The 15,821-nt window shown below is 43.8% G+C and overlaps 1 protein-coding gene across 6 annotated transcripts in view; it reads left to right on the plus strand.

The window, feature by feature from the left end:
- MTMR10 (myotubularin related protein 10) overlaps positions 1 to 15,821 on the plus strand; it is a 54,704-nt gene that overhangs the window by 34,662 nt on the left and 4,221 nt on the right. For all 6 annotated transcript variants that reach the window (XM_082736624.1, XM_082736626.1, XM_082736623.1 and 3 more), the window contains 8 exons: positions 2,294 to 2,459; positions 3,072 to 3,159; positions 3,242 to 3,330; positions 6,002 to 6,132; positions 7,365 to 7,434; positions 8,470 to 8,540; positions 10,789 to 10,958; positions 12,031 to 12,201. In XM_082736624.1, the coding sequence (XP_082592750.1) occupies positions 2,294 to 2,459; positions 3,072 to 3,159; positions 3,242 to 3,330; positions 6,002 to 6,132; positions 7,365 to 7,434; positions 8,470 to 8,540; positions 10,789 to 10,958; positions 12,031 to 12,201 (956 nt within the window). The remainder of the gene's footprint in view (positions 1 to 2,293; positions 2,460 to 3,071; positions 3,160 to 3,241; positions 3,331 to 6,001; positions 6,133 to 7,364; positions 7,435 to 8,469; positions 8,541 to 10,788; positions 10,959 to 12,030; positions 12,202 to 15,821) is intronic.

A 15,821-nucleotide genomic window follows, 5' to 3' on the forward strand; every position in this document is an offset into this window, starting at 1 on the left:
GTTTTTTTTAAATTATGTGTAGGTACTGAACTTGATAAAATATTTTTCTGCATTTTGAACTGATCATAAGGGGTTTGTTTTTCCTCTGTAATTTGATCGCATGATGAATTATATCTTCTAATGTTGAATAGCTTTCTGTGGTTTTGGTGTTCTGGAACACTGTGAGTAATGTGACAGTTGCCTGGACATTCCATGCAGGTTCTGCCTCCCAGAGAGATGACAGCTCTCACGTTTCTCAGCAGACTTTGCTGTTATAGCTCCTCTGGAGAAGGCTCTGTGATGGAGTGGCACTCCAAGATATGTGCTTGGCTTTAGCGTTTTACTATTAAATAAGCTCTGCTGAAATCAGAATGGGTAATTCCGATGCCACTTAAAGCATAAAATTCAGAATTCTGAACATGGTGCATAAGACCCTTTCTAATCTAGAGTAGCGCAGTCCAGGAAGGGAAATGTTCTCTCCTCTGCATTTTCTGGTATAGGAGCCTCTAGCCACATGCAGCTGTTCAGCACTGGAAATGTGGCTGGTACAACTGAGGACCTGCATACTTTATTTTATTTTATTTCAATCACACATGTGGCTAATGGCTACTGTTCGGGGCAGCAGAGACCAAGAGTCTTGGCTCCATCTCATTTTCCAGCCTCTCTTCCACCATCCCTTGCATCCCTCATGCTCTAGCTGGTATTATACAATTACACCATGTTTTTTATGTTTGGCTTTACCCAGCATGCCTACCTTCTTCTCATCTCGCCAGCCACCTGGCAACATTGGGCTCCTTCCTTAGGTCTCTGTTCAAGTGTGGTCAGATCCTGAGGTCTTTCGTGCCCCGGCCTCCGTCTCCAGTGAGTGCTAAGGGCGCCCTCCCCTGGGCTGTCGTTGCGCCTGTACATCCTGCTCACTGTGACTGGGGCCGAGCTTACCCTCCACTGTCTTGTTGGCAGTTTCAAGATATAGATAAAACTGCACTCATTTTTAAATTTTCAGGCCTTAGCACATGGGAAGTTCTCCAAAAATACCTGTCTGCAACAGGTGTTAATAAATGGTCCACAGAAGTGGGCATGGCATGTTCTTGGGACAGTGAAGGGGTTTCTGTGGTTACAGGGCAGCACGGGGCTTAGGCAGTAATGAAAGGTCAGGTTGATTATCTAAGGGCTTTTTAAGCAAAACCATTTAGGTTTGCTTGAGGAAGTTGGAAAATGACCATGAGGGAAAGTTTGGGACAAGGGTATAGCATCACGAAAGCACGATTTGGGGGCATTGGGTCATGTAGCAGGCTACAGACTATTTGAGTGCTGCAGAACGTCGTGTCGGGGATGTCAGACTAGAAACTTGCTACCACCATTGCCACCTGCAGCAGTGAGACACAGGACCAGGTGTCGTCTGTCACCTCAGATTGCCAGGGTAGATGAGGCTGACTGCTGAGATACTCTTTTTCCCTCTGGTCACTCTGTTGGTTTTCCTGAGTCTGTGGGCATGTCACAGAGGACAGCAGTTCTCCATGAGAGAGGGCTTCTTGCTGAGGAAATTCAAGTGTAGGCCCTCTGCTGAAATCCCCAGATGGGAGTGGCCCTGTGGTGGATGGAGTACAAGGAACCCTTGTGAACTTATCAAAGGAAATTTGAATAGATACAGGAGACCAAGGATTTTATAATGAACCGTAGAAAAGAGTGGGGCGTCAATATTAGGCGGATAAAAGATTTGGTCAAGAGCAGACGTGTTTGGATGCATTCATTGTTCCAGGCAAAACATATGGAAAAAATGAGCAAGGATTTGAATTTACCCCACAGTTTAGGGCAGGGGGATGAGGGAGGCTTGTGAGTGGCTTCCATGAAACGATAGGGTAGAAGACCATGGAAGAGGAGAAGAGCTGGGCAGCAAGCATTGTTCCTCATTTCGGGAAGATCGTCAGTAATGGGGAGGAGCGAAAAATGTTTATCTAGCGCAGTAGCTGGAGTGGTGCAGCTTGGTCTCGTGAAAGTCTTTTCAAAATCAAGGTGACCTATTTGAGTTTGAAGGTAGAGGAGAAAGGGCCAGTAGAAGGACAGAAAAACCAACGGTGCTGAGGGAGTCAGGAAAGAGCTGATAAGGACGAAACAAAATGAGTTCTTCGAAGAGGAGGGTTGCCTCTTTCTCCGGACCGTTGGGAGCAGTCGGAGCATCTGAGGGAGACTTGAAAGACTCGCAGGGAGGAGGTGTCCCGTCCGCACGTGTTCCTGACAGGCGCCGAGAGCCGAGAGGGCGCGTGGACGAAATGGGACCTTGAAATAAAATTAATCATACCGCTTTCTCTTGTAGCCAACAAAATTAATGGAGTACCCTCAGGAGGCGGTGGTGGAGCTGGCAGCACCCAAAAAACTCCGCTCTTTGAAACATACTCAGACTGGGACCGAGAAATCAAGAGGACAGGTGCCTCCGGCTGGAGAGTGTGTTCTATTAACGAGGGTTACATGATCTCCACTTGGTGAGTCCAGACTTCTTATGCGTAATAATCAGACTCTGCTCCACGTTACCGTGAATGGAACATTTGTTTTTAATAGTGCTTCCATGGGTGTTTTAAAGATAAGGGAAGGAGAGAGAAAGGAGGATGCGTTCGGGCGCAGTGAGCCTGCCTGCTAGGAGTTGCTGTCCAGGCAGTGTCCTGGAGTCTGGGTGTCTTCTGGGGTTGGAAATGGTTAGAAGACGGAGAGAAGGAGCTAAAGCTTCTTGGGTTTGTGGCTCGGGTTTGGTTTTGTCTTCTGTACCTTTTGTCCTTGCCCGTAGAGAACAAAGATGGATATGTTTTTCAGAAACCGAATACATCTTTGATTAAAAATCATTTTGGAGAATATTTCACACATCTCCTTTGGCTGTTTTCCGTTGCTATAAATATTAGTTCTGTGATAATTGACCCCATGATACATGTTTTAGGCAGAGATGTCTAGGGTCTGCCTCGTCTTCCACGGTAGATGCCATGTGGCCGTCAAGTAGGGAACACACTAAATGGGCATAAATGTGTATACATGGCATCTGGAAAGCACATTTACTTGCCTAAAGCACAGGACTGTTGTGTCACAGTTTGCTTTTTCCTCTCCAGCCTTCCAGAATACTTTGTAGTGCCAAGTTCTTTAGCAGACCAAGATCTGAAGATCTTTTCCCATTCTTTTGTTGGAAGAAGGATGCCAGTAAGTGATGTCTGTTGGATTTCATTCACTCCGATGTCTTTTTCTTTTGCCCAGTTAAGTAAAGGCTCTGCTTCTCTCCTAGCTCTGGTGCTGGAGCCACTCAAATGGCAGTGCTCTTGTGCGAATGGCCCTCATAAAAGACGTGCTGCAGCAGAGAAAAATTGACCAGAGGTAATCAAGACATGGCTGTTGTTACTTGGGACATTTTAGTTATCCTAAATGAGTACAGTAAACTCCTGACTACTTGAAAATAGTTGGAAAATGGCATAGTTTTATTAATTAGTTAGCAGCATGTATTCTGTACATGAATTACCATTTTGAAAAAAATGTGCATATATTAAAATTAACATTGAAGTTTATACTAAACATAATTTAACCCTTTGGCTTTTAAGACACCAGAGGATCTTACGTTGTTGACATCTTGCTATACCAGTGTCACCTTTAACATACTTCCAGAGTGCAGTGGTTTCTGGTTGAGATACTTCAGGATAAATCAGACTTCTCTATTAGTAGGTGTGTCTAAGGTCTAAGCTCCTTGTCATTAAAGCAGTGGGCATTCAGCAGGCAGCAGCCATCACTGCTGTTCTCTGTCTGTCCCTAAAGCGCTCTGCTCCTTCCCACTCTCCTGCAGCCCCTCTTTCTCACTGGTACTGTGTGCCCTCTGCAGCCCTGGCTCTTTGCAGACTACCTAGAAGCTGTCTGAAGCCACTGCTTCCTATTCTCTATTTCCTTCTTCAAGAAGTTCATCTGTGGCTGTGGCTTCATTGATCATAAAATTTATATCCCTAATGTGACATCTTTTCTGGAAGTCTCTCTCTCTCTTTTTTTTTTTTTTAAGATTTTATTTACTTATTTGACAGACAGAGATCACAGGCAGAGAGGCAGACAGAGAGAGAGGAGGAAGCAGGCTCCCTGTTAAGCAGAGATCCCGATGCGGCGCTCGATTCCAAGACCCTGGGATCATGACCTGAGCTGAAGGCAGAGGCTTTAACACTGAGCCACCAAGGTGCCCCTCTTCTGTGGAAGTCTTAAAGGCCCTTTAAACTCATGATGTCCAAACTCAGATGCCAGGACGGGCACCATGCCCTCTCCCAGCCTATTCTCAGAAACCCAGGAATCATCCTGGATATGTTCTCTTCCTCTTCCTTCCCCACATTCAGTTCATCAAATTCTTTCTCTTTCTCAAAATCTTACAAACCCATGTGTATCCACTCCAGCTTCACCCCCAGTGTGTCAGGAGCCCTCATGCCTTCCTTCCGTGTCTCACCAGTACCAGGCCTGTTGCTCCGGGCCCTGGCCCCGTGGACTGTGCCGGGGCTTTCCCACCTGATGTTCACTGGTGCTGTTCCCTTTCAGGCTGGCTGTCTTCATCCTTATCCTCACGCACTCTCTACCCCACCCGCTCAGTGCTCACTCATTCTTTACATCTCCGTTCAGACATCATTCCTGAAAGTAAGCTGTCCCTCACCTCCTAAATTAGATCAGGCCTCGAGTTATACATTCTCCATGGCTGTTTTCATCGTTAACACTTACTTCGGTTTTTAATTGTATATGTGTGTTAGTTTGGTTACTGCCTGTCTTTGCTATGAGGCTGGAGCTAAAGGGACTACGTTTTGGACACCGTTGTACATTCAGCACTCAGGAAATACCTGCTGTATCAGATACTTATTCAATACTTACAAAATAGATGAGGACAGGGGCGCCTGGGTGGCTCAGTGGGTTAAAGCCTCTGCCTTCGGTTCAGGTCACGATCCCAGAGTCCTGGGATCGAGCCCCACGTCGGGCTCTCTGCTCAGCAGGGAGCCTGCTTCTCTCTCTCTCTCTCTCTCTCTCTCTCTCTGCCTGCCTCTCTGCCTACTTGTGATCTCTGTCTGTCAAATAAATAAATAAAATCTTTAAAAAAAAAAAAAAAACAAAAAACAAAATAGATGAGGACAAAGGAACAGATCTTTGAAAACTGGCTCAGAGAGCCTCAGATTGTATATTACACACTATTATTGGTATAGCCAGCCAGATGCTAGGGTTTTTTTCCACACTGCCATACCTAAGAAAACCATGTTTGTTGAAGCAAATAGCCGACAAGTGACCCTCAAAGGAGGTTTCTGGAAAGGAGGGTGACTGCCTTCACATAATCTCTGATGGATTTTTTGCCTTGGTCACGTTGAAAGTGACCTGTCTGTCGTGTCATGCTCCGAGGCCAGTGTTGACTGCCATGTCTGCTCCTGAAGTGCTCAGGAAGGGGCACAGCTATTAGAGGGAAGCCTGCAGTACTGCTGGGCCAGGGTTCTTTCTAAACTCTTACAGCCAGTGGCACTTTTAATCTTTTAACTTTATTAAGCTGCAAATTGTTTTAATTCCTTTGTTTTCCCAGCTCTCCCACCCTTCATAAGTAAGACAGATTGTCTTCGCTGACTGCGCTCTCTCCACCCCCTTTTCCTTAGGCTCATCAGCTCAGCCCTAGTGGCCTCTAGGATTCTCCACAACCGAGCTTGTGTCCACCAGAGGACCTTTGCCCTGACTATACCTCTGCCTAGAGCACTTACCCACCAATCTTGCATGGCTTCTAGTCATTTGGGTTTTGACTTCAGTATCATTTTCACAGAAAAGCCTTTCCAACCACGTGACCTGAACTAGCCTGTATTCATTCGGTGAAGCCACCATGGCCCCTTGTTACTTATTCATTTATCCTCCCATCACTAAGCATAGAAGCCCTGTGAGAGCAGAGGCCCCACCGGTGTCATTCGTCTGTCTCCAGCCCTTAGAGTAGTGCTTTAGCTCATAATAGGTCTTCAAAAAATATGTGTGGCATGAATGAATGACTCAAGGATTTTGTCTTTATTAGGATTTGTAACGCAGTTACTAAAAGTCATCCACAGAGAAGTGATGTTTACAAATCAGATTTGGATAAGACCTTGCCCCATATTCAAGAAATACAGGCGGCTTTTGTGAAACTTAAGCAACTATGCGTTAATGGTAATTTCATTTTGTGTGTGTGTGTGTGTGTGTGTGTGTATCTGTATATATATGTATGTATATAATGAATGGGGGTTACAGCATTGCATGAGGTATGTTAGAAAAAGTTATATTCCTTGAAAATACACAAGTAGACATATTTAAGTTGAGGCTCATTGAAATATCTACAAATTATTAAATGTGACAATATCAGAAGCTCTTAGAAAATGAGGTGTTTAAACTGCTTTTTGTTTTGGAGGAAAGAAATAAACCAATGAAATCACTTTCAAAGCGTGAACTGTCATGGTAGGATCATTTGGTAAAAGTGCCAAGGAGAACAGTGAGCTTACCTTCCAGACAAACATACTGAGATTTTAATGCAGACAGTTACATTGTGAGATATGGAACTTGACATGGATTTCAGACAGAGCTGTGTTGTAATCTGTGTGGCCTCCGAGTTCTAATCCTGTGTTTGAGCAGGTGCTTCTCAGGTGCTTTGAGTGTGTCCCAGGGAGGGGGTGACTCACGAAAGCATCTTTGGTGTGAAGTGAGTCCTTCCCAAAGGGTGCCCAGAGAGGGCCCCTTGTTACCCAGCAGCGAGGAGAGGCAGCCACTGGGGCAGGTCTGCAACGGTGAGGGGGCACTGGCCTGGAGGGAGAGCTGGCGGGGATGGGGGGAGTGTTAAGAAAGTACAGTGACATGAATGATTTTCGGCTGTCTGATGGAATGTGACCAGAGCCTGGAGTTCATGAGGTGAGAGACACCTGGAGACAGGCCGGGTGGGACTGGGGAGGGCATGCAGGCCCTGCCAGGAAGGTGTCCTTGTTCCTGCCATGGTCACAGACACCATGTCCTGAGAGGCAGGGCGGACGGCAAGGGAGGTGGAGAGAGACAGGGAGGGCAAGTTTTGCCGGCAGGAAGCTGTGAGTGCGAGCTCCAGATTCCAAGCAGAGGCTGCCCAGGAAAGCGAGAACCACTGGCTCTTGGGAGCAGAGAGGTGCTGAGACTCTCCAGAATTTCCCCGAAAGCCAGAGTGAAGGAAACCAAGGCCCAGGAATCCTTGTTTTTTTAATAGGCTTGTACCATGTCTCTTAATGTTTGTATTGTTAAATGAAAATGCATAATATTTTCTTAAAGCCAGCTTTTAAATATGAAAAACTGTGATGTGTATCACTTAATTCTGATACTGGTCACGTAAAGTTCTTTAAAATGCCTAAACATGTATGTGTGTATAACTGCCATATTTATTGCAGAGCCTTTTGAAGAAACTGAAGAAAAATGGTTGTCTTCACTGGAAAATACTCGGTGGTTAGAATATGTAAGGTTTGTACAGCCACTTTCTTTTTTTGAACTTAACTTTTTTTATTTTGAAATAATTACAGACTCACAGGAGGTACAAAAACAGTGCAGTGCTCCATTTACTCCTCACCAGCTTCCCCCAGTGGTAACATCTTCCATACCTAGAAGATGGTGTCAAAACCAAGTGGCACGGGGCACCTGGGTGGCTCAGTTGGTTAAAAGCATCTGCCTTCTGCTCAGGTCATGACCTCAGGCTCCTGTGATTGAGTCCCGCATCAGGCTCCTTGCTCTGCAGGGAGCCTGCCTCTCCTCCTTCCTGCTGCTCCCTGTGCTTGTGTACTCTCGCTCTGTCAAATAAATAAAATCTTTAAAACAAAACAACACCACATTCAAGTGGTATAATGTATAGGCCTTATTCATATTTCATCCATTTATTTGTGTTTCCGTGTGTGCGTGTGGCGGTCTGTGTATCTGTGCACGTATAGATCCCTGCAGCTGCCACAGTCAGGATAGAGACCTGCTCTGTCACCACAGGGCCTCCGTGCTGCCCCTTCAGAGTTGCATCCCCACCCCTGTCCCTGCAACCACTGATCTCTGTGTTTTGTGATTGTGATTTCAAGAATGTCATGTAAAGCCACTGGGTGGCTCAGTGGGCTAAGCCTCTGCCTTTGGCTTAGGTCATGATCTCAGGGTCGTGAGATCAAGCCCTGCATTGAGCTTTCTGCTCAACAGAAAGCCTGCTTCCCTCTCTCTCTCTTGTCTGCCTTTCTGCCTACTTGTGATCTCTCCCTCTCTGTCAAATAAATAAATAAAATCTTTAAAAAAAAAAATGTCATGTAAATCAATCCCCTTTTTATAAAAGGGTTAATGAGTTTCCCTGATTAAAAAAATCAGAAGATACTCTGTTGAAGAATCATATAAATACTGATGAAATTCATAAAGGTTATTGAGAATACAGTTTAGTAGAATATTAGGTGTGTTTGATTTCATATACTTTAAAAGGAATATTTATAGTGGAAATCTGATTTTTTGACAGTATTTTTCCCTTTCTCTTTCCAGGGCATTCCTTAAACATTCAGCAGAACTCGTGTACATTCTAGAAAGCCGGCATCTCTCCGTCATCCTACAAGGTAATTTGTTACCAGTGACACTGGTCACCATGCCAGGCAGCTCGGTGACTGTAGTCCATTCAGTCACATGACTCCTAGCCATCTCTTACTATCCACAGTGCCACCAGACACTACAGCTTCGGCACCTCAGTCGAGGACAGCTGTGGTCCAGCGGCAGCGGACAGAGAAATAGAAGGGAGTCTGCCCTGGGTTAAACCTTCCTTCCTATAGCATGAGAAGTGTGGGTCACAGCACCCACTGGAGTCATACAAAGTGTTAATCTTGGCAGAGCATCCTTTCTCTCTAATCTTACGATGTTTTGAATTCATACAGATTTCAGTTTAAATGCCTTTGGATCACGCTGGATTGGACTCTAAAGAGAGTTGGGTATCAAAAAATTGAGATGAATAGCCAATAATGTGAAGTTTGTCTGATGTTTAGGAGCAGTACATACAATATAAAAATATTTCATTTAAGCAAAGGATAATTATATGTGAAATAACTTTACAGCTAAAAGAATTTCTAAGCTAACCAATGATGAAGTTTCATAAACCATGAGCTACCTTATTTTATGACATTCACATTGCTTAGTTTATGAATATGCTATGCTACTAAAGCTTACAAAAGTATTTTTACTAACTGTCGAATTTAACTGACTTGAGCAAAGTAAAGATATTTAAAACCTTTCGGGGGAGAAAAGAATAGTGATGCACTATTTCAAGTAATCCTTAACTGATGCAGTCAGAGTTATTTAATTCACAAATGCCTGCAGAACCCAGCAACCCAGTAATCTGTCCTCTGAGCCAGTGGGTGTTCTTACCCTATTGCAAAATCCTACTTAGCGCATGTTTTGAAGCATTTGTTATAATACAAAAGGCTTAGAAGAGATACCAAGCCTGCATTTTACTAACAATTTTTTTTTGCAGAACATGTTTTTGAAATAGGTTATTATTCACTTAGTTTAAAATTCACCCATTTTGAGTGTAGGAATCATTATTTTTTAGTAAATATACAGAGTAACTGTAGAGTTCAGAGTCCAGTTTTAGAAATTTTTTATCACACCAAAAAGATTCCTTGTGTCCAAGCCCCAGACAACCATTAGTCTGCTCTCTGTTTCTGTAGATTGGCTCGATCTGCATGTGTCATGGAAACAGTCATACAGTATGTGATCTGTTGCTTCTTGCTTCTTTCATTTAACATACATGCTTTCGAGGTTCATTCATGTAGCATGTAGCATTTTTTTTTAAATTTCTGAATAGTATTCTTTTGTCAGTACCACATTTTACTTATATATTAGCTATTGATGGACATGGGTTTATTTCCATGTGTGGCTGTTATGAATTATGCTGCTGTGAACATTCCTTTAAAAGTCTTCATGGGGACCTACTTGTTTATTTCTTGTGGGTAGGTGCATAGAAGCGGAATCCCTCAATTCTAGGAGTTACCATCCTTAAAGAATGATGTTGGTTGTGGGTTTTCATAGATTCCTCTTATGAGGTTGAAGTATGTCTGTATTCCTCGTTTAATGAGAGTTTTTATTGAGAATGAACTTTGGATTTTGATCACACAAATAATTTTTATGCATCTAATGAGATGATTATGTTATTTCTATCATTGACTTTATTTATATGAAGTGTTACTTTGTTAGATGGATGTTAAACCAACCTTGCATTCCTGGAATAGATTCTTGCATTCATGAGATAATTTGACGTCAGCTCATATTTTGTTAATGATTTTATAATCTAATTACAAGGGATACTGGTAGACATTTTCTTTCCTGATTTCTTTCGCTGGCTTTGATATCAGGGTATTTACTGGCATTATTGAAATGGATGCAAACTATAAAAGATGGGAGGAAAATGTTTGCCACCTTTTCAGGTGATGGTGGACTGTCCCGTCCCCCCTCATTCACTTCTGAGTCACCATATGGAGTTGCCAGTAGAAAAAGTATATTTAATGTTCTTAGGAAACAGAAGTAGAACAGACTCATGCAAGATTTCCACCACAAATCACTGAAATGAAGAAGTATGAGGGCTGTTCTCTGTTTTCTGGAAAATATTCATGTATAAAAGACTATCTCCCATTAGACACTAATTGATCTGAAAGTCTGTAATGCTTTAGAGTTGCTGGAATCCAGTGAACTTTCCTAATTTGGATTATTTTCAAGGCAGCCTAAGCAGAGAGTAATGTATTATCCCCTTTATTCTTTCTTCCCCTTCTCTCAGCATTTTTCTAAGTAGTATTCATTTTCTTTCCATTTTCTTGACAGAGGAAGAGGGAAGAGACTTGAGCTGTATTGTAGCTTCTCTTGTTCAAGTGATGCTGGATCCCCATTTTAGGACAATCGCAGGATTCCAGAGTCTGATCCAGAAGGAGTGGGTCATGGCCGGATATCAGTTCCTAGACAGATGCAACCACTTAAAGAGATCCGAGAAAGAGGTAACAGAATCATAATGCTCCCTGGGAGGGAATCTTTAAGTGTATACAAGATAAAATTCACGTCATCCTGTGAAGGGGTGTTCTGTCTGTAAAGAGATGAGGAGCCTTTTTAAATGTTGCATTTGGTACCTCTTAGCTTCTTTAGTCTAAGACTAGTGATGGATTAGCATCCAAATTGATGCACTTATAAAGATGACTATAACTATAGAAGTGAAATTCCAAAAAAAATTGACTGCTGCATTTCTCCAAGTTGAAAGCTGCTTGAAAAATGCTGTATTATTTCTTCTGTAAAGCAGATAATGAACACGTTAGGTATTTTGAAAAATCAGTTTTGGAATATCACGTTTTCTTAAAATGGGGCCCATGTGTGGAGAATGGAAAGTTGGAGAGGGTCATCTTTTTGAGGGCTGTGGGCATTGTGAATGGCCCCGCACGCCTCTCACGGATGTGCTTGTCGTGGGGAGCGCGGCCTGACTCGCGGGCTCTCTGTTTCACCACCACCTTCTGAGGAAATCCCAACACTGACTGCTTCACTTTTAAGTTGCCGGGACTCCGGGATACAATGGCTGTCTTCAGCTGCTGGACTTGGCGACCCACCATATGACCGAGAGACTGGCGCCAACCGCGTTCTGAAACTCTGCCAAGTTTTCTGGGTGCTGAGCCTGCACAGTCCACCAGAAGCGAATACAGAAGTCGCTTTTTGCTTTGGGATTATTTTTTTCTTTTTTTCAGTGTTCTAAAGAATTATTTCCAGGGCAAGCTTTATCACATCTCTTAATGTCCCCCATTTATACAGCAGCAACCTGTCCATTGGCTTTGCCATTTCAGCTCAATAGGCTTCTTCGGCAAGGAAGGGCTGTGATGTTTATGGAAGTTGAACCTACTTCTGAGCTTTGGCAGAAGCCGTGTTTAACCTGCCTGCATAGCCTTGGCACAGCTTGGGAGCTTAGTGTTTTAGGCTGAGGGGTTTTCTTAGTAATCTCTTCCTTAATGTGAGCCATAAATTTGGAAATAAATGGGAACAGTTGAAGGCTAACATTGAACGATCCCATTTTCTGTCTATGTCTGCCAGTCTCCCTTATTTTTGCTGTTTTTGGATGCCACGTGGCAGCTGCTCGAACAGTACCCGGCGGCCTTTGAGTTCTCAGAGACGTACTTAGCAGTGCTCTACGACAGCACCCGCATCTCCCTCTTCGGCACCTTCCTCTTCAACTCTCCTCACCAGCGTGTGAAACAAAGCACGGTAAGCGATGTGTGGCGAGAACAACTGCTCGGTTTGTCTTACAGCTTTATGGAGGTAGAATTAAAGTACAGTTAGCTGCATGCTGAAAATACATCAATTAAAACTGTCTCAGCTACCATTTTAAGCTGCAGTTTCTGAATGAATTATTTAAAGACTTAAAAAATCTAGGAACCTGTTTCATTTTTATGAATGAGCACGTTAGGTGTTTTTCTCTGATGTACATTGTACATAATAAACCAGTTTTTAGGGGCGCCTGGCTGGCTTAGTCGTAGAACATGTGACTCTTAATCTCAGGGTCATGAGTTCAAGACCTTGTTAAGCATGGGGCTTACATAAAAGAGAAAGAAAAAAGAAAATGTGATAAATAACAATTAAAAAAAAACAGTTTTTAAAGATATAAATTATATAATTTTATATATATATTTATATATATATAAGTTATTTTAAGCACTGTAAATGTTGTACTTTTATATTTATATTTTCACATTTGGGCTGTCCAGATCGATAATTAAAAAGGTTCTGCTAGAGGACTTTTATTTCCTGGAATAAAAGTTGTACAAAGCAAGATTATTTTCTTTAAGAGATGTGTGGGAAGGACTGTCAGAGATGAAGGGTACCCATGTGCTAGACTGAGATTCTCAGTGGTTGCTGGCTTACCAGGTAATCTCAGAATCCATGTCACCTGCCACACAGCAGTCCTATTGGGGTAGGATTATCAGTTTCTATTCACATTTCATTGACCTAGAGGAAGAATCGTGACTAAGGAGGGTCTAAAGCCACGCTTGAGAATAACTTCTGATTGCCATTGATAGAACCTTCTGGAACCACAGGTTCTGGCTCGCCCACATTTCAACCAGCAGTGGGATAGCTGGTATATTCTGTGATAACCATTGAGAGAAACAAAAAGGGCAGCTCTCGTGGGCCTCTCAGAAGACTTTCTAAGAAGGAGGTTGCCGTCTTGGTGAGGGGTAGGGTCCTCAGCCTTGGCAATAAGGCCCTTGGCCAGGCGACATAGCCTGGATTAACATGAGTCCCACCCAAGGTCTGGGGGACCAGTGAGCCCAGGTTCCTCATCTTTAAAAATGGACCCACAAGACTAACAAGTATTAGCTTTGGCCTCGTTCTGTGAATGGAAAACATTTTGTAAACTGTGAAGCATTATGCTGCACTGTTTTCTAAAGAAATGAATTGTTCTAGATGTGGATATGAAAGACAAAGTGCACTGGACATTTGAAGAGATGATTTTTTTTTTTAAGATTTTATTTATTTATTTGACAGAGAGAGATCACAAGTAAACAGAGAGGCAGGCAGAGAGAGGAGGAAGCAGGCTCCCTGCTGAGCAGAGAGCCCGATGCGGGACTCGATCCCAGGACCCTGAGATCATGACCTGAGCCGAAGGCAATAGCTTAACCCACTGAGCCACCCAGGCGTCCTGAAGAGATGATCTTATTCAGGCTGTTGTAGTACGAATAGGAAGAACTTTATTAATGAGGAATACCCCAAAGTAAAGGAGGATGCCTGGAGGCTTATTACGAGAGACAGGAGACGTGAGGGAGCAGGTCTGGGCTCAGAGTAGGTGAGCCATGTCTCAGTGGTGCTGCTTTGCAGGGGCTCAGGGTTGGAGAAACTTAGCACTGTCATAGGGTATTTATTTTAGGTTGGAGAGTTGGAAGAAGATTTTCATAAAGTATATTCTCTGCTTCCCTAGAAGAATGTCACCTATCCCAGTCCCATGCTGAGACCAGCAGTGGGCTTGGGCTCTTGAAGTGTGGTGAACTCTGTCCCTAAACTAATGGACTCTGAGTTGCTCCTTTTTGTTTCTCGTCCATTGGCCGTCATCCTTGCTGAGCTGTGGTGGTGCTGTGCATGGCACTGCTTGCCTGCCCTGGTGCTTCTCCCCTCCTCTCCCTTCACTGTCCCGTGAGCACATCCGTAGACACACACACACACTACACACACGTGAGCCTTCAAAATGTACATGAGGCTAGGAAATGAGACAGCCTTGTTAGACGATAAAACCTTGGATGTAAAATGCCAGTACGTCAGCCTGGTGGTCCCCGTGACCACTGTGCCTTGGGTATGTGTGGGGGGGCGCTCTGTGGAGCCCAGGTTGGCTTCCGAGAGACAGTCACTCCTCCCCCTGCTTCTTGGCTGGATTCTGGATGTGCCGACATAGGTTTACAAATAGATTTCTGTGGAGGAATAAAAGTTAAATATTTTTTTTTTAAGTGTATCATCTATTTTTCCTGGTCTGTCCTCCAGTGCTATATTTTTTTTAACTTGACTTTTTTCAAAAGCTTTTCCTGGCAAGCACTAACATCAGATCCCTCCTGCCCTCGGTGCTTTATTATTCATGATTTGATCTTACAGCCAGACTCCAGGCCGGCAGTGCCGCCTCTGCCTTCCCTGGGAAACTGACTGTTGATTTGAGGTCCTGATTTTTAGCATGACTGCTGTTCTCAGTCCCTTCTACAAAGACTTTTCCTTCTTTTCTCCATTCTGAGGCTGCCTTAGATGCTCATGGTCAGGTACTATTTGTGGAAAACCTAATCTTCCTTGGAGATATTTTTAGTTTACAAATTTAAAAAAAAATGACTGATTTCTATATATTTTCCTAACAATAGTATTTTTTTAAATGGTGTTTAATGGGTTCAGTTTTACTCATTTGAAATAGACAATGTTGTAAACTGCCCTGTGCTGTTAGATAGCTTACCTGTTTCTGGCTGGCCCCTAGTCGACGTGGCGTGGGTCACACCTGTGGCGCGGAGCTGGCCTCCTCACTGCTTTTCTTTTCTTTTTTTTTTTTTTAAAGATTTTATTTATTTATTTGACAGAGAGAGATCACAAGTAGGCAGAGAGAGGAGGAAACAGGCTCCCTGCTGAGCAGAGAGCCCGATACGGGACTCGATCCCAGGACCCTGAGATCATGACCTGAGCCGAAGGCAGCGGCTTAACCCACTGAGCCACCAGGGCGCCCCAGCGCTGCTTTTCTGATGATACTTAGTCTTTGCCTTTTTTTCTAATTTCCAAAGAAACTGGTTTTTTGGAGAATACTAGAAGGTACACAGAAAATACGAATCCATCGTCTCCCACCATCGGAGAATCGATATCTTGAGATATTTCCTCCAGAGAGCTAATAATCTGCATAAACCTGCTTTTGTCACTCAGCTGAGATGAGGGTCATGCTTTGAGATGCTCCTTACCTCCATGCAGACGCAGTGGACTGTCAGCCCGCACCCTAGTGCCGCTGGCTCCCCAGGCTGCGTGAGCCCGGGGAGCAGGTGGTCCGGCCTCCGTGCATGGTCTTCATGGTCTTGGCCAGACACCAGGACGATGCACAGTGTGGGGGGTGGCTTCCTTCCTCACTGCTCCTGAGCTATGGTTTGGATATCAGAGGTCACTGGGTAAGTGCAGGGTGTCTCTTCACCTAGAAGAATGGGGTAAAATAGACGCCAGTGATTTCCATCCGAAGGTTGTCTTGCACATCCATTTTGAGTACATCGTGTGCTCAAAAAGTAAAATGCTCCAAGTACAGAAGTAACCGCGAACCGCGACATGTTTCAGACTCTGTGGTATCATCTCTGTGAAATTTCACTTCTAATCACATGCTCACTGCTCGG

This window comes from Mustela nivalis (assembly GCF_964662115.1).
Source record: "Mustela nivalis genome assembly, chromosome: 6".
Taxonomy (NCBI): domain Eukaryota; kingdom Metazoa; phylum Chordata; class Mammalia; order Carnivora; family Mustelidae; genus Mustela; species Mustela nivalis.